At 55.3% G+C, this 17,990-nt stretch overlaps 1 protein-coding gene across 1 annotated transcript in view; it reads right to left on the bottom strand.

Moving 5' to 3' along the window:
• The window catches only part of Mn1 (meningioma (disrupted in balanced translocation) 1), a 49,234-nt gene that overhangs the window by 28,229 nt on the left and 3,015 nt on the right, over positions 1–17,990 (bottom strand). Inside the window, exon 3 of the mRNA XM_013014274.1 lies at positions 17,190–17,988. Coding sequence (XP_012869728.1) covers positions 17,190–17,988 — 799 coding nt within the window. The remainder of the gene's footprint in view (positions 1–17,189; positions 17,989–17,990) is intronic.

Raw genomic sequence — 17,990 nt, 5'->3', positions numbered from 1 at the left:
AGCCAGCCAGGGGCCGGCTGACATGATGGTTCATGACATAAAATGGAGAGGAGGGGGGGAAAAGAAGAAAGCTGAGTATCTGGGAAAGGGGGTGGGAGAGGTAACCCCAGCAAATACCTGGGCACTCCCCACCGAGAGACTCCCCCCTAACTCTAACCCCCCCCAGGACAGGCGGTGTGAAACATTTGGGTTCTGGAGGGGCTGTGAATAAGAAGCAAAGTGACGGGCTAGGTGGGCATGGTAGGGTACACCTGTAATCCCAGCACTCGGGAGGTTGAGGAAGGAGGCTCAAGAGGTTAGCCTGGAAGACTTGGTGAGCAGATGAGGCAGGAGGAGGAGGAGGAGGAGGAGCAGGAGGAGCAGGAGGAGCAGGAGGAGGAGGACAAACAAGATTGTCTATGGACCGCACGCGACCGTCTACATTCTTTTACATTTCACCGGCGTCCTTGTGGCTTTCTGGAAACGTTTCCCCGGCACCATCAAGGGACGGCTTTTCCAAACCAGCCTCCCACCCCCAGCCTCCAGCCTTCAGCCTCCGCTCAGCCAGACCGGAGGGGGTGAGAGATGGGGGGGGGCTGGGCCTCCCTGAGCCTGTTTCCTCTTGGGTCCAGCAGGGCTTAGCCTGCAGGATGTGTGTGTGTGGGGGGGGGGGTTTACAGGCTCTGAGGGCTTCTTGGCCAGGCAGAAGATGGAGACCAGGCCAGTCCCACGCCCGGCACACCTTCCTGCGGCCCCGGCCCGACCTGGGCCTTCCTGACCCTTCCCGACCCACGGCCTCTGCCAGGCCCGGCAGAACAATGCCTGGGAGAAGAGGAAACAGACCCGCTGGGCCCTGACAGAAGTCATGGCCGCCCAGCCCAGACGCCCCGCCCCCGGGCCCCCAGCCCCTCGTCCCCAGGGAGTCCCCCCCACCCCACCCCCAGCACCAGGCCAGGTTGGTTTGAGTAAATGTCGCCCAGGCATTCCCGCTCAGACTTCTGCACACGTTTCCATTCTGATTTCCCTGGCTGGAGGCCGCCCTGCGAGCGGCCTTCCCCCCCTCCTCCGAGGGAGGGGAGCTGCCCTGTGCTTTCACACACACCCTCCCCCGGGGAGGTTCTGCACAGCAGACGCCATTATCACTGGAATTACCAAGTGTCCCTGGGATGAGGTCACCCCAGGGGGGGACCACAGGACCCCCACTTGCTCAGGAGATTCCAGGCTCAGCTCCATCTTCACTGTCCCCCTCCATGGGCACCCTGAGCCTTTGGCTTCAGCCCGTCATCCTAGCTACTCAGGAGGCTGAGATCTGAGGATCGAGGCTCAAAGCCAACCTGGGCAGAAAAGTTCCTGAGACTCTGATCTCCAGTGAAGCACCAGAAAAAAAAAAATGGGAAGCGGTGCTGTGGCTCAAGTGGTAGAATACTGGCTTTCAGCAAAAAGGGAGCTCAGGGCAGGCCCTGAGTTCAAGCCCCGCGACCAAAATAAAAAGATTAGACCTGTTTTTCATGCATCAAGAATGAGGCTCAGGGAGACCAAGGACTTGCCCAAGGACACCCAGCATGCAAGTTAGCAGAGCTGGAATTCCAAGCCAGGCTTCCGTGATGTCTACAGCCTTTTACCCTCAGCCTGGGCAGCGTCTGCCTCTCTCTCCCTCTCCTTCCCCCTCCTGTCTCCCCCCCTCCCCCCCCCCCTGCCCCCCCCCCCCCCCCCCCGTCTCCTGCTTTAAGTGCCAAGGCTCAGGGCTTCCTGGCTGGGAGGTCATCTGCTCCCTGCAATTTCTCCAGCCAGAAAGGAAGGCTGATGGCCACCCCGGGGTCCCCGGGACGCACGGCTCCCATACAGGAGGAGCCCTGGGGCTCGCGTGCCTGACTCACCTGCCAGCGACAGCCCCACACGCAGGGGTCTGCACACGTCCCTGCCCTCCACACCCCCCAACCCCAACACAGGCCCCACAGGGAGGCTTCCGGCCCGGCCCGGCCTTAACACCGCGCTGTGCACACTGCTGATTCCTGAGGTGCAGCCCAGCCTTCTCCAGCTTCTGCCACCCACAGACCACACTCCATGCCTCAGTTTCCCCAATCCTCAGCACACCAGATACACAGGACAAACAATGAAGTCACGCAGGCCGGAAGCTGATGGGGGGTTCTGACACAGAGTAGGTGGTCAATGAAAGCTGGGTGAACAAAGCCCTGGCTGTGTAGGAACCAGGCTTCTTCCGAGAGTCAGGAGGAAGTGGAGGCGCAGAGAGGCTGAGCAGCTTGGCCCAGGTCACACAGCCAGGAGCCACCGCTGCTGGGGTTTGAGCCTGGGTTTAATCACATTATCACCGAGGCCCTATTAAATCTTCATGCTCCCCCCCCCTCTTTTTTCCCCCCAATTTTGTCAATGAACCAGAAGCGATGCAGTGGCCTGGCTAAAGCCACGCGGGCTGAGGAGAGAGAGCCGCGCGCTCACGGAGAGCGATGACGCCCCGCTGGCTCGGGGACCCAGGGTACAACATGCCCCTCTGTAAAGGAAAGGGAAATTGGACATGGTAGCTCAGGCCTGTAATCCCAGCCATGACGCAGGGGAGGTGGGGGTCAGGAAGAGGGCGGTCCCAGGCTACCACCACAGGCCAAAAGACCTAAGTGAGCCACCCAGCCAAACAAATATCTGGCTGGGGCCACTCACGCCTATAACCCCAGCTATTTGGGAAGTATCTGCAGGCTGGTCCTAGGGGTGGGTGGGAGAGGCAGGCTCTCTCTGAAAAATAACTGAAGCACAAAGGGCTGGGAGCGTGGTGCAAGGGGCGGTGCGTCTGTCTGGCCCTCGTGAGGGCCTGAGTGCAAACTTCGGTGCCACCAAGGATGGGGGTCGGGGAGAAGGGACGAAGTGCTGCTATCACCCGGAGAGTTCCGAGCTCCGGGCTTACGACCCGGCTTTGCAGGTGGAATCAGAACCTGGCTCCTCAGCCAGAGTCAAGAGAAAAGAGGGGAAGGTCAAGGGTCAGCAAACGTCCAACTCACCCTGTGCGGTGTGCTGTGTGACCTTGGCCAAGTTGCCTACCCTCTCAGGTCCCCAGCTAGACGACACTGTGGGAAAGGCCGCAGGAAATGGAAGAAGGTCTTTATGATCTAGGAGTTCACCTCAACTTTCCCCTTCCTGCCATTTTGACCCCCCCAACCACCAGCAGACATTTAGGTGGCATCCACGCTGAACACCCGCACTGACTCCCCCCCACCCCCGCCATCCCCTGAAAGCCTGCCCCGGGGCCGACCGACGTCAGCCTTCCAAGAAGTTCCAAGGTGCCTCCTCCACCACAGACAGGCCGGGCGCCCTCCGCACCACACGCCTTGCCTGGCCACACGGGGAACGAACCAGTGCCTCTCCCATGTGTGACAGAAAAGGGGGACACTGAGGGACCCCCGGGGTCTCCCTACGATCCCCGAGACTAACGAGAGAAAGACACACACACACACACACACACACACAGAGACATACAGACGGACAGACACACAGAGATGGACAACATGGAAACAGACATACAGATGGATGGACAGACACATGGATAGACAGACGCGCAAACACACACACACACACACACACGGATGGACAGACACACAGACACATAGATAAGACAGACACACACACAGGCTCAGAGATAGATACACAGACACACACACACAGGGGCACAAACATAGACAGACAGACAGACAGATCCAGAGACCCCTGGACACCCTCCAGGCCCAGCGGCCCACCACACCCCCAGACTTCCAAACTAGTTTCTGTGTTGAAATCACCAATAGCCTGAGACCCTACTTTTAAAAGGGGGAGGGGAGAAAACCTCTAAATGTAAGGAGGAGTCCCCCCATGCCAGCCTGGGGGGGGGGACAGTCAGAGCCACCAGGCCCCAACTTCCAACCCCAGGGCTGGGGAAAGCCGGCATCTCGGCCGCCGCCACCGCCGGCCGCCCGCCAGATCCAATCCACCCTCAAGCTGAAAATGAAACATGCTCGTGTTTGGAAAAAGAATTTCATTAGGGGGGAAATATCACATAAAAATACCCATTCAGAAAGAATGTGCTATTAATTCTTAGCACTCTATGCAGAAGGGAAAATTGCATTTTTATCTAAGTGGTTTTTCTGCATAAAGCCATTTACAGTATTCCCCGGCGCTGGCAGGGGCCGGGCCACGGTGAGTTCAGGGCCAGCCGGGCAGCGGGCAGCTCACGCGGTCTCCACGCAGCTCCTGCACACGCCGCACCGGCCCGGAGCCCCGCTCCCACGGCCGCACCCCCTCTTACGGAAGAAACCAATGTGGGGGAGGGGCGAGGAGGACGGGGCTGGGGTCCACGCAAAAGCAAACGCGCCCCTGCGTCTCCTTCACAAGTGGTAAAATGACCATCACTTTGGAGCAGTGCTGACCGGGGCCCCGCACGGGGTGGAGGCAGGAAGGAGGGCTTCGCACACACAAAACGCACCACACACACACACCACGCACCACACACACACCACACACACACCACGCACCACACACACACCACACACACACACCACGCACCACACACACCACAACACACACCACGCATCTCACACACACACACACCACACACCACACACCACACACACACACCACACACACACACCACGCATCACACACACACATACCACACACACACACCACGCATCACACACACACACACCACACACGCACCACACACCACGCACCCACACACCACACACACCACGCACCACACACACACCACACACACACCACGCAACACACACACCACACACACACCACACACACCACACACACACCACACCACACACACACCACACCACACACACCACACACACACACACCACGCAACACACACACACACCATGCACACACACACACACCACACACACACACCACGCACCACACACACCACACACCACACACCACACACACACACACCACACACACACCATGCATCACACACACAAACCACACACACACACACACCCCACAGGCAACACAAAGCACTTACAACACGCTACAAGCAACATATCGCACCCACCCATGCAACACAATACACAGGCCCTCGAGCCACATAGAACACACCTACACACAACACACACCAACACAACACACATGCGACGCACAACCAACACACAACATGGATACACGCACCACGGATACACGTGATGCACACAACACCTAGACACGCGCACATAGAGCACAGCACACACGTGCACGCGCGCATACACAGAACACAACAGCACACACACACCCAATACACAAGACAGAAACCACGCACGCAGACACCCGCACAGGGCTTCCGACACACAGGCAAACAAGCCAGGGATGAGACGTGTGGAATATCAAAACAAACTATTTTTAAACATTCAAGTCAACACAAGCCAAGATAGCAAACGCTGCTATTTTCCCATTAAACCAACTTTCTCTGCACTCAAAAAGCGAGAAGAATCTAAACAAGTCTTCTCAACCCTCCGGCAGAGCCCGGGCACGGTGACCCCCCCTTCTCCTGGGAGGAAGAGGAAGGTGGGTGGGCAGGCGGGGGGGGGAGGGGTGGAGGGAGGGCAGGCTGGAGGACTCCCCTCCCCCCCCACACACACCCAGGGAACCAAGTCCTCTCAAACTCCACAAGGCAGGACTTTTGCTTTTCCAAAATGCTAACGCTATGTATTTTTAAGTCTCATCATTCCTTCTCCTTGGATTCCCAAAGTAACTCCTTGGCGCCCAATGTCAGCGCCAAATTAATTCATGAAGGAGACCTGGAGGCACCCGAATAGGTGCTGGGGTTGGGGGGGCTGCCGAGCCGGGAGGCCTGTGGAACCCATCAATTCCTCCCGGAATCCAGGAATCCAGCGATGTCATAATTAATCGCTGATCTGGGGAACAGGTGTGCTTCCCCCCACATTCCCCCTCCCGCCCTCTCCGGAAGATTTACGGTCCGGCTTGGGGTGCCGTAATTGCAGGAAACGACTCTGGCCTTAAGGGTTAAAGACCCTCTCCAAATTTAAGGCCAGACACCAACGTCCATTAGACTTTAACGGGGCCACATAAAATAAGAAATCGCATGTCGTCCCTGGGCATGCCCAGGCCCTGCGCGCCTCGAGTTCACGCCAATCTGGCGTGGCCCTGCCCAGCTCAGCAAAGATGGCAGGGGGGGTGGGGGGGCGGCAGGGAAGGGGGTAATGGGGGGCACGGTGAATGGTTTGGCCAAACCGCTCTGCCTCAATCTGACTTGGGGTGATGGAAGCAGAAGCTGTTTTAAAAGGCAGAATTTTCACCCATCTGTCTGGAAATGGAGACAGGCAGGCAGGCTGTGGGGAGCCCAGAGGCAAAGTTGGGGGGTGAGGGGAGGGGGGCGAGGGGAGCAGTCAGGGCCCTCGGAAATGACACCCTCTCCACTGGACTCAGTACTGGACATGGCCAGAGTGGGAGCTGATGGTCTTGCCTGATTTTTCTCTCTTCCTTTTTGTGTTTTTTAATCCCCTCCAGCTTCCCAGACTTGCGCAGACTTTTTTCTTCCTTCTTTGGAAGTTAAACCATGCCTGTCTTGAGAGTTACACACGCGCACACACACACGTATGCTCGCACACACGCATATACATAGACACACAAGCCACTGTCCCGAGGAAGCCTGCCCCAAAGTGGCTGGCGGTTAAGAACCATGGTGAACCGCCTTGTCCTGTCCGCCTAGCTGTCTAGCTCTCAGTCTATTCAGAGTTGGAAACTTTTGGGGCAGAGTCCCCCAGATTGGGGGTATCAGGGAGTTTTGCCTTCTCTGGCCACTTCTAAAGCTCCAGAGGCTAAGACTGCTGAACAACTGGGGTGGTGTGCCCCCCTCCAGGATCAGGGGTGGTTGTCGGGGGGCACTGGACCCTCTCCCTGACCATCCAAGAGGGACGGTGGGAACAGAGATGGGGGGGGCGTTGTTATTCGGCGACCACTGAGCAGCCCTCATTAACGCGCACGCGCACGCCACAGGCAGCTCTAATCCCCGAGGAACGCTTCTCACAAACCGAGCACCGAAAAGAAATGCTTACAAACCAGCCTGACCCCCAAATGATGAGACACGCAAGTCAAGGCGCCATCCCTCTCTCCCGGGAGCCTCGGTGGGAGGACCGATTTGGCAAAGACAGACCCCCCCAAAAAGCTTCAACCCCAAACTGAATGCGGCCAAAACTTTGTACGAGTCTCTTCTTAGGGAGAAAATGGATTTTTCCCCCCTCATTGAGTTTGAAGACCTCTCTGGCCTGAGCATAGGTGTGCAATGCTCTCTCTCTTACACGCACACACACACACACACAGATGCACACGCGTAAGTAGAACCCAGCAGGAGGTGTGAAAGCACTGTCAGTGCCCAAACAATTTAGAAATCACCACGGCCTAAGGATCGTGAAATTGCTCCCATTTACAAAAGCCAGACTTTGGTCAACAGCCTCCCTCCCTGGGCCTCCCTCCCTGGGCCTCCCTCCCTGGGCCTCCCTTCTCTCAGAGGCTGTGCGGTGGCCCACGGAGACACCCTGGGAACAGAGGGAGGGCGAGATGGTCCATTTGTTTTTGCCTCTGGGTAGCTGGGCTGTGAGGGCCCACCCCGGACATGGCCAGGTACCCAGAGATTTCCATTTCCGCACAAGGCACTTCCAAGATGGGGAACGCTTCCTCCGGCTGCCGTGGGTCGGGGGCTGACCTGCCTTCCCTTCCTGCCGACCCTTCAGAAGAGGGGCCCGGCCGACGCGTAGGGTAGTGAGACAGAGACAGAACCCTCCAAACTACAGCAGGGGTCGCCAGGGGTCAGGTCGCCCCCTGTGCCCACCCCCACCCACCCTCGTCCACGGAGAGATCAGGGCACAAATTCCAAGTTCACTGTGGCCCAGCGGGACCCCCCCCCAGGGCCTGCTTCAGCCAAGAGCCACAGGGCCAGGGGAACTGGTGTTAACCAGTCCTCTCTCCAGTCCTGCCTGACTGCTTCAAATGTATATATCTATAGATACGTATATATATATGTAATACACAATGATACATTATATATTACCTTATATGTAACATACATAATGTTACATAAAACATTATCATGCAATATAGAATGTTGTATTATATATGTGTTATATGTAACCTCTATAATATACGCATACATATGTGTGTATTTGTATGTGTCCCTCATCTGTCTGTGGTCCTGTGGGTGCAAGCATCCCGAGAGGGTGCACAGCCGGGAACGTCCCCCGGGGACGGCTGGCACGCGCTGCCGGGGCACCCGGCCACCCCTCCCCAAGGAAGGCTTTGATAAGTGACTGTCAGAGATAAGCCCCAGCCCTGGTAAAGAACATCTCCAGCCGTGGGTATAGCTCCTTCTCTTCCATCCCTCAGCCAGGTTCTTCACCCCAAGAAACTAAACTGCTCTGTACATCACAATAAAAAAAAATGTTTTAAACCAACTAAACTGTACCCAATCTCCATTCAGTCCTTCTAACTGGGGAGCCGCCCCTCCCTTTTCTCACTCTTTCTCTTTCTAGTCTTTCTCTTTCTCTGTCCCTCTCTCTGTCTCTCTCTCCCCCCCCAGCTCCCTCCCTCCTCCTTGATCCTTGAAAGGACGGTAGGACAGCCCTGCAAGTTTTCCGGCCCTACCATCTTTGAGGTTCTTTTTGGGACACATTGCAGGAGCCTCTGCAGACAGTGAGCTTCGGGGGTTTCAAAGCAGACCGGGATTCCCGCAGCTCCCCCAGACCCCAGCCCCGTCGCCGGCCCCCGATCATAAGATGGCCCCTCTGAAGGATTTTATTCCCGGTGGCCACTGCCAATCATTGGACAATGTTATGTTCTCAGTCACTGAAAGGGTCTTTGTGTGTGTGTGTGTGTGTGTGTGTGTGTGTGTGAGAGAGAGAGAGAGGGGGGGGGGGAATAAGGAAAAACCTGTGCATGTGTGTGTGCGTGTGTGTATGTGCATGTGTACGTGCGTGTGTGCGTGAACACATGGCAGAGGTCATTCATTAACTGTCACCTCACGTTCTAGGAACTCCGAAGACCAACCAGGGAAACCAGACAGACAGTGCACCCTGGGACCGTCCGCTCTGGGGACAGACTGACGCCCCCAGTCCCCACAGCCCAGCCAGCAACCTCAGAGAGACCCCGAGAGCGGGGTCCCCCGCCGAGCTTTCAGATCAAATGAAACCTTCATGGCCACAGACGCTTTAAATTCTTATCAGCGCCCAGAAGGAAAAAGTAATTTTAAATCCTCCAGATCGAACGCATCTCCGGGCCACTTAGCTGTCTGTCACAAGACTGGCTGCTGGAAGACAGAACAAGAGGAACGGGCAGAAGAATGCCGAGCGAGTTTACAATCCCCCCCACACACGCGCGCGCACACGCGCACGCACACACACACACACACACGCATACCCAAGGCCTTTCATGGCCCGGAGCTTTGGGCAGTTCTTGAGAGACAGACACAAGAGAAAAATAAGATCTGACTTGCATTCACGTTGTCATCAAAATATCCATCTTTTCTAAGACCCCGGCAGCCTGTGTCCTCCGCCTGACTTTTCCGAGACCCCCTCAATCCAGCCTCACCCCCAGAACACACGTTCTTGCAGGGCAGGGGGAGGCGCAACAGTGGCCGGCCAAAGGTAGGAAGGGCGTCACTCCTGCGAGCTGTGGGAGGGGGCGCCGCACCAGCCCTCCCCCCCCCCGCACCTCTGAGCCAGGGAGACCAGAGCACACAAACCCACCTCCCCACCGTCCCTTACGTGTGTGCCGCATGCTGGGACTGAGATTTGAACTCAGGGCAGGGCCTGTCCCTTTTTTGTTTTTCTTTTGCTCAAGGCTGGTGCTCTACCCTTTGAGCCACATCTCCACTTCTGGACTTTTTTTGGGGGGGGGGAGTTTCATTGGAGATAAAAGTCCCATGGATTTTCCTGGCTAGGCTGGTTCTGAACTGCGATTCTTAGATCTCAGCCTCCTGAGTAGCTAGGATGACAGGTGTGAGCCACCACGTCCAGCCAGTTTCTATTGGGATATTTATTAGGAAAGGTTTTTTTTTTTCCTTCTGTATAAGATGTCCCTGTGGGGCATTATGAGAGAGAGAGAGACAGACAGACAGAGACAGAGACACAGAGAGAGAGAGAGAGAGAGCGCACAGGAGACCTCCACAGTGAAATTCGATGGTTGTGGTTTAAAGGTCATTTGGGCCACCAGCCCGCACACTCGGGGCACGGGTTTATCGGAGGATGGCTCTCAAGTTCCCTCTCCTGAGCTTTGCAAAGAAACGTGGACCTCGCCTCAGCCCAGAGGGAGAGTGGGGGGTCGGGGGGTTCCCTGTCTGTGGCACCAAGGGTGACCCATCCAACACGCCCGGGGAAGAAGCAAGCTGGACATGAGTGGAGGTCAGGGCAGGGGGGTGGGGGGGACCCGCAGGTCTCTCCCCTCAGCGCCCCCTTCCCAGACGGCTCCTCAAACCTCGGAGGGAGGGGGGCCAGGGGAGGATGATTAACATGCAGGCCCGCAGACAAAGCAGCCTCACCCAGCCTCCTGGAAGAAGAGGTGGCCTTTCAAACCCCCTCTCCCCTCCCCCCAGCACGCCCGCTCACATCCACGCAACGCCCTCTCCTCGCTCTTCCACTCCAGTCCACAAAGTAAGTTTGGAGTTTGGAGCCCTCCAGATGTGGACACCAGAAAGGAGTGTGCAAGCAGCCCCCCCTCCCCGGCCCTGGGGGGTGAGGCGGAGTACCGGATGAGTGTGTCACCAAGAATAACAGTGCGACCGGTGCCAGCCTCTGCCCTGGTGACCCCTCCGTCCACCCACCAGAAGGTGCCAAGAGCCCAGAACCACCCGCCAGCCCCCAGCCGGTCCCCCACGCACCGCGTCCCCCCCCAAGCTCCTGAACCAGGGGAGCTGGTGGACCGTTCATACACCAAGACACACCAGGGTCCCCGCGGGCAGGCCGGGCGGGACCATGACTAATGCTTAAGCCCAGCGGCGGCCCCGCCACGTCTGTTGGTACCAAATGATGACAATAAAGGAGAGGAATTTCCATAAATGAGAAGCAGCGTTCGCTTCCCACAATTTGGGGGGAGGGTGGGGTGGGAGATGGGGAGTGGAAGAGGGAGGGAAGCCCCGTGCGTTAAAGATGCCTCTTCTGGAAGGAGACTGGTGTTCATCAGTCAGCCAGAAGAGACACCTCCCTCCACTCGCGCTCACAGGCAGACACGCAGCGACGGGCATGCCTGTGAGCGGGCACACGCGTGCACACACACACACACACACACACACGTGCCCCCTGCCATGAAACCACTCCAGATCAAAGTCACCCACGGACCCGAGCTCTGGATTTTTTTTTTTTTGAAAATCCGCCCTCTATTTTCAGGCCTCATCTTGAAGCCTTTGCAGCAAGACGCCGGCCAGCCAAGGCCACAGCGCACGAGGCTTTCCCCTCCCTTTCCCTCCCCACTGGTCAAAGGAAGAAACGAACTGGCCAGCTCCATAGATATGTTGGATCTGTGTTTCCTGGGGTAGGGATGGGGGGAGGGGGAACAGGGGGCACAAGATGGGGGGGCTGCACTCCATGCTGAGCTACATGGAGTCTCACTTTCTGTGTTGCCACACAGGGGGGACAATGTGACACCCCAATATAAGTCCCATGGGGGCCGTATTCTTCCCAGCCAGCTCCTCCACAAGCGCCTTGCTCACCATGCATGTGAGAAAAAGGGCAGGAGAAACGAAACTTTTCTCCCCAAGGGGACACCAGCAACTCCCCCACCTCCAGAAGCCAACCCCACCAACCAGCTCGTCCACCCAAACTCTCCCAACCCATGGAGACACTGTCCCAGCTCAACCCACCCCGGGCCAGGCCAAAACGGGGAGACAACAATGACAAGGGCTGGAGGCATTTCTGCCCTACTGTGCACCAAAACTTTAAGGGAGGGGTTGGTCAGGGGATACGCAGCGAGAGGTGAAGAGAAAGGCCTAGAAGGTGTACATGCTGTGGAGAAGGTCCCGGCGAGTCGTGGAAGGGCTTGGTGTTTTTATGTCTCTAGTGATAACTCTTTGCACACCCTCTCGACATCCGATCCTATTATATAAAGCTAGAGCCTTTTAATCTCTAAAATTAGCCCCACAGAGGTAAATACAGTATTCCTTACTGACAGTATTTATCTCTCCTAAATGGTCTTTGGCAAAGCAGATCTGCTCCCTGGGAAAGAGAAAAAAAAAAAAACACCACCAATCTATTGTGATTGTCACCGAAGTAGAGAGAGACTCGCCACTGACGATGAACACAAGTTTTCAGCCACGAGTGACTTTTGGGAAAAAAAAAAACACAAACCTGTCTACTCGGCCTCTCCACACGGGGTGGATGTGGGGAGGAAAATCAGATCAGAAATCACAGAATTCCGTTGCTAGAAAGAGAAATTAGATTCAACAACCCACACGCTCCTTTCCAAGAGCCCTCAATAAAAAAAAAAGAGGGGGGGGAGGGAAATAAGTACCTTTTCACAGTTGTGTAGTTGTGTCTCACTTCCGGTCTGAAGGGATCTCCCAAGAAATCTAAATGTAATTTATACAAAAGAAAGCTAGCCCCGAGGAGAGAGGCATTCACTCTGCAAAACCCGCCCGGACACGGACGCTGATGAGAATAGTCAAGTATATATTGCAAATTAGGGAAAGCGATCGCAATTTGAAGTCAACGTAGCCAAGAAAGAAGAAAAAAATCCAATCGCATAACCATGACAAGTTCTACTCCACACACCCTCAGCCCCTGAAAACATACATGCACGCCCTTTATTAATATTTAGTGGAAATGTATAATTGCAGATGTATGCGCGTGGGGGGGGCGGTGTATGTCAGAAGGCGGGCAGCAAAGACAGGTTTATTACTGCCATGAAATATTAAACAAGCAGCCCAGAACAGTAGTGGTATGTCCTGTCCTCGTCAAGGGAGCAAGCATCTACACACACACACACACACACACACACACACACACACACACACACGTCAGCTGCACGAAGAGAGCCCCTATGTCTTTACCTCACACTTGATGAACACCTGCAGAGTTTTGGGTTACATCTTCCGGAGCTAGGGCGCAAAGGTGACAGAGCAGCAGGCCTGCAGGGGACCTGCCCGGCTCTGCACAGAAACGCATCGATGACAGTTCTGTACCAACCCCACACAAGTGGGAGGGAGCTTTTCAAATTCTCTCCCAGGCCGGGCATCGGCAGGAGGCCTATACGCCTGTAATCCGAGCTACTCAGGAGGCTGAGATCTGAGGATGGTCACCCTGGACAGGGAAGTCTGTGAGACCCTCATCTCCAAGTAGCCACCAAAAGAAAAAGAAAAGAAACAAAGCTGGAAGTGGAGCTGTGGCTCCAGTGGTTGAGCAAGAGCCTTGAGTGAAAGAACCAAGGGACAGTTCCCAGGTCCCAAGTTCAAGTCCCAGTAATGGCACATCAACATGCACACGCACGCACAGACACCTTTTATGATGTAGGAAGCAAGGATTGGTGACTTTGAGAAACTGCTTGACCCCGAGGCCGGGATCTTCCACCCTTCACGTCCTCTGAGTACACAGGCCCACTGTTCAAGTCAGTTCCTAGCCGCCTAATACTCCCCAGGGCTGCCTACCCCAATTCTCTCCGGACCCTGGGAGAGGCATGGAACTCCTAGTGTCTCCACATCACTGTCAAAACATCAGATGTCTAATTAAAAAAAAAGAAAAAGGACAAGGAAAAAGGAAGAAAGAGCAGGGTTGGGTAGAGGGCCTGCGTGGAGGCGGCCTTCTTTTCCAAGATGTGCCGGAGCCTCATCGAGGCTGATTTCTAAGACGTCAACCAAGAGAAAGGAAGTTAGGAGCACAGAGAACTTAGAACAAACAGCACACGGCCAATTCAGGCTTCCAACACTGGTAGGGGCAGCAGAGAAAGAGGGCACGGTTCTGACTTTCTTCTCCATTATCTATTTGTATTCTACTATTGTTGTTGTTGTTATTATTATTTCTCTCTCCAGTTTCAATTTCCTCCATAACCACGCATGGCCACAGCTATGAGACAGGCAGACAGCGTTGCACACTATTTTTAAATTCATGCCATCCTCTCTAACTTCAGAGATGTCTAAAGAGGCCCCCAAACTCAGGCAGGGATTTTTTTTTCCCAACCTATTTATAATCTTACCCTTCCCCAACTTTGCACAAACGGAGCCTCGTGATCAGATGCCGTTTTGTTCTATAAAAATACTTCCATAGATTGTTTCCCCAAGTCAAAGAAAGTAGAGTTTGGACAGGCTTGTTTTCTTAATGTAAAAAAAAAAGAAAAAAGAAAAGAAAAATCATAATCACGGGAGATCCTGGCTTGGAGTTTTTAAGAGAACTTGCTTGGCAAGTTTTTCCTTTTCCTTTTCTTTTTCTTTTTTCTTTTTTCCCTACCCTCCTAGGGGACTGGGGCTGCCTCATCTTGTAATGGCCCTGGAAGACTTTTCACACACTCCCTCCAATCTTAGACCAGATCGGATCATTCCGTTAAATACCGAGGAGCTTTCTGTCATCGGAGCGGAGAATTTCAGAAGCAGTGTTAATATTTAATCACATTAGTACTGGTGTGTTTTACGGCGTGACAAAATAAAAAATATCATTACAAAAATGGGCTTGGGCCGTTGGGGGAAGGGGGGTGGGGGGAGAGGAGAGGGCCAGAGCTGGAATTTCTAGAAAGGGGGATAGGTAATGCCATGGGACATCTCAGGGTGGTGGGACCCATGGGTATGTGTTTGATTGTGTGTTTAAAGGGAACTCAGCGGGGTTTTTCCCCCCCCTGTACGTTTCTCTATTTCCAAGTGGCACACTTGGCTGGTGATGTCTAGCTGGGGCACTGGGAGGCGGGGGTGCCATGGGAGGCTCTGTATACCTATTTATACAACCTGTACAGATGGACCAGCAGGGCCTTATCACAATGAAAACTGTAATCATCTTTATTTACTACTAGGAAGAGAGCTGGGAATCTACTGCAGCCCTCTTTCTAAAGGCCTGAACCAGGAGCCCTGGAGGCTGAGTGGAGGCTGGCAGTGTGGAGTGACCTCGATTCTGAGCTTTATCTAGGAAACTGTCTTTACCACATAGAAGGAGAAAACAAAGGAGGTCAAGTGGGGGTCCTGCCCGCCCCCAGCTGCTCCTTGGAGGAAGGCCTTAGCTTCCCACAGGGAAAATCAACCTGAAATTGACAACCATGTGTTTCCAGAAAAGATTTTTTCCCCCTTCTTCTTCTCTTTCTCACTGTGATAATGAAACAAAACAAAACGAAACATGTCAGGATATTTAGTCATTCCAAGTCTGGCTCTGTATCTTCAGGGCTGGGGACAGGCTTAAGAAGACTCTTTTTAAAAAATAATCTAATTTAATACCTCTCCACTTAACACCACTCAACCTAGCAAGGCTCTTTAAAAGATCTGCAAGGGGAAGTAAGACTGATTTTCTTTATTCATTCTACCATGCAAAAAAACAAAAACTTTTCTTAATTACTGGATAGGGATGGGGGTGGGGGGAAGAGGGAGGGGGCAGCCAGGCCAGACCAGGTATTAGTGACAGGGGCTGAGATTTGTGCTAACCAGCTATCGATTGGATGGGAGCGAGATGTTGTGTACAAGAAAATAAAAGAGAAGGGGAGGCAGGGCCAGCAAGCAGGATGCTGTATCCAACTCCATTTTTTAAAAAGGAAAAAAAAAAAAAAAGAGGCTGAGGGTCCCAAACTAAGCAATTTATGGCCTTGCTTGGGAGTAGGCTACAGAATGCTGATGCTGGCCCAGCCTGGGTATCTGCCATGCATGCTAAACACCCAGTTTCAAATGAGAGCAAGCATCCCGGGCACCCAGGCCGGGCAACCGCGGGAACAAAGACACAAGCAGCTAGGATATGCCGGAGCCTTGGGAGAGCTTGGAAAAGCTACCCACCAGGATGGGTGCGAGTTCTGAACCCCAATTCCCGGCCTGCTCTTCTGCCTCTCCTCTCCCCTCAACTGGACTTTCCCCTCACTCAAAATCCAGAATTGGGATGCTCCCTGGAAGATGCAGGAAAGGCAGAGGAAGAGCAGAGGACGGACTATGAGAGAAGGCAGAAATCAAGAGACATCTTTTTCAAAAGGACCAGAGTTTAAATCTACTAGCCCATGGGAACTGGTGGGGTCAATATCCTAATCACAAAACCTAGGGAAATCAAGGAGGGCTTTTTGTTTGTTTGTTTGTTCTTAAAAGCAGAGGGAGACAGACTGGAAGAGAGATGACATTCTCTCATTTTAAGAAGCTTGCGAGTTATAGTCTTAGAATCCAAACCAAACCAGACATGAAAATAAAATGGATACCCGCTGCAGTGGACTCCTCTTGGGGTTGAGAAGAACTGTTACTACTGTTAACTTGGAACTGGTGATCCCCTCCTACCCTAAAGGCCTCCAGGCCTGGTTTGGGACAACCTGGTGTTCACAATCCAAAAGACCAGCAGTGAGTGACTGAACATCTGTCACCAAAGCCAAGCAGGACCCTCACACAAGCGGGTCCTCTCTGTCTTTCGAATGCGTACAGATTCACATCCCTAACCCCAGCCCCAGCTCTAGGCCCCCCCAAAACCCCCCAACAAGGAGATGGATCCTAAAATCGCTGCTTGACTACTACAACCTTCACAGGTGCCCAGATTCTTCCATGAAACTCCACAATCATTAGGAAAACAGAGACCAGCTATTGGGGGGGGGGAGGAGACAAGGGAGGAGGGCTGTGCACCCTGCAGGCACCTGATAACTTTTCCTGTAATGATGCTGTCACGCACTCAAGCTTGAGGCTGGCTAAGTAGGAAAGGGAGGGTGGGCGGGCTGGCAGTCAGAGAACAGACACAGCTTTGCAGGTGTCCAGCCCCAACAAGGGGGGCTCCCACCTTAAGCCAGGACCCCCCCTCCCAGAACGGTGAATAGCAGGGGGGGTGGACTTGTCCCCAGCTCTGTCGCCAGGGGTGGGACTCTAAAATCATCAAAGTTTGCATCACTCCCCCACCCCCTTGTCCATCCACACACGGGCTGGTGGGACCGAGAGACTGGGGGTGTCAGGACCGCCCGGCTGTGACCTGGGCATTAGGAAAGCGGGTGCCCTCCAAACCCCAAGAGTCCCAAGGAGCCGAGACTGAGGCCTGCGCTGCGCCAGACAGACAAGGGGCAGGCGACAGGGAAAGGAGGAGAGGGCGCCCGAGCGCGGGTACCTTCTTTGCTGTTGGGGTTCTGGGGTTTGGCCTTCTCCCAGGGTGCCAGGGCCTTGTCGTCGTCCGCGCCGTCCACCAGGGCCTTGTCCCCCGGCATGTACCAGGTGGCGCTGTGCTCCGCCATGAGCGAGTCCAGGTCGATGGTGCTCATGGCGCTCTTGACGGCCTCGGAGCAGCAGCTGTCGCCGCCGCCGCCGCCACCTCCGCCCTGCGCCCCCGGAGCCCCGACGACGCCCGGGCACTCCACCTTCTTGCCGGCCTTGAGCCCCAGGGGCTGGTCCTCGGAGATGCTGAACTGCTGTCTCTGCAGCTGGATCTGAGCCTGGAGGATCTCCAGGGGGTGGACCTCCTCGGGCGGCGGCGCCCCGCTGCTGGTGGGGGTCCGGCCCTGCTCCAGGCCCGGGGTGCCCGGGTGCCCCGGCCCGCCGCCGCCGCCGTAGCTGTCAGGGGTGGAGGTAGAGGTAGACAAGATGCCCAGGCCCAGGGCGGGCGGCGCCGCCTTCGGTCCCAGCTCGCCGGCGCCCACTCCCCGAGCCGGGAGTTTAGGGGAGCCGGTCACCAGGGGGCTGCGGCCGGCCTTGGCCAGGGCCGGGGGGTTGTCGGAGCTGGACGACACCTCGTCCTCGTTGGCGTAGCTCGTGCTCACCTCCTCCGAGGCGAACTCCCCCACGGGCGGGGAGCTCCCGTCCGACTTGGCCGCGCCGTCCAGGGTGGCCATGAGGTCCGACTGGTCCCCCAGGAGCAGCTCGGCCCCCTTGCCCCACGACGGCGACGTGAGGGCCTTCTCGTGGGGCGTGGGCG

The sequence above is a fragment of the Dipodomys ordii genome, unplaced genomic scaffold (genome assembly GCF_000151885.1).
Source record: "Dipodomys ordii isolate 6190 unplaced genomic scaffold, Dord_2.0 Scaffold23, whole genome shotgun sequence".
Lineage (NCBI taxonomy): Eukaryota > Metazoa > Chordata > Mammalia > Rodentia > Heteromyidae > Dipodomys > Dipodomys ordii.
The sequence above is the reverse complement of the archived record's forward strand: the minus strand, read 5'-3'. Positions and strand labels throughout refer to the sequence as shown.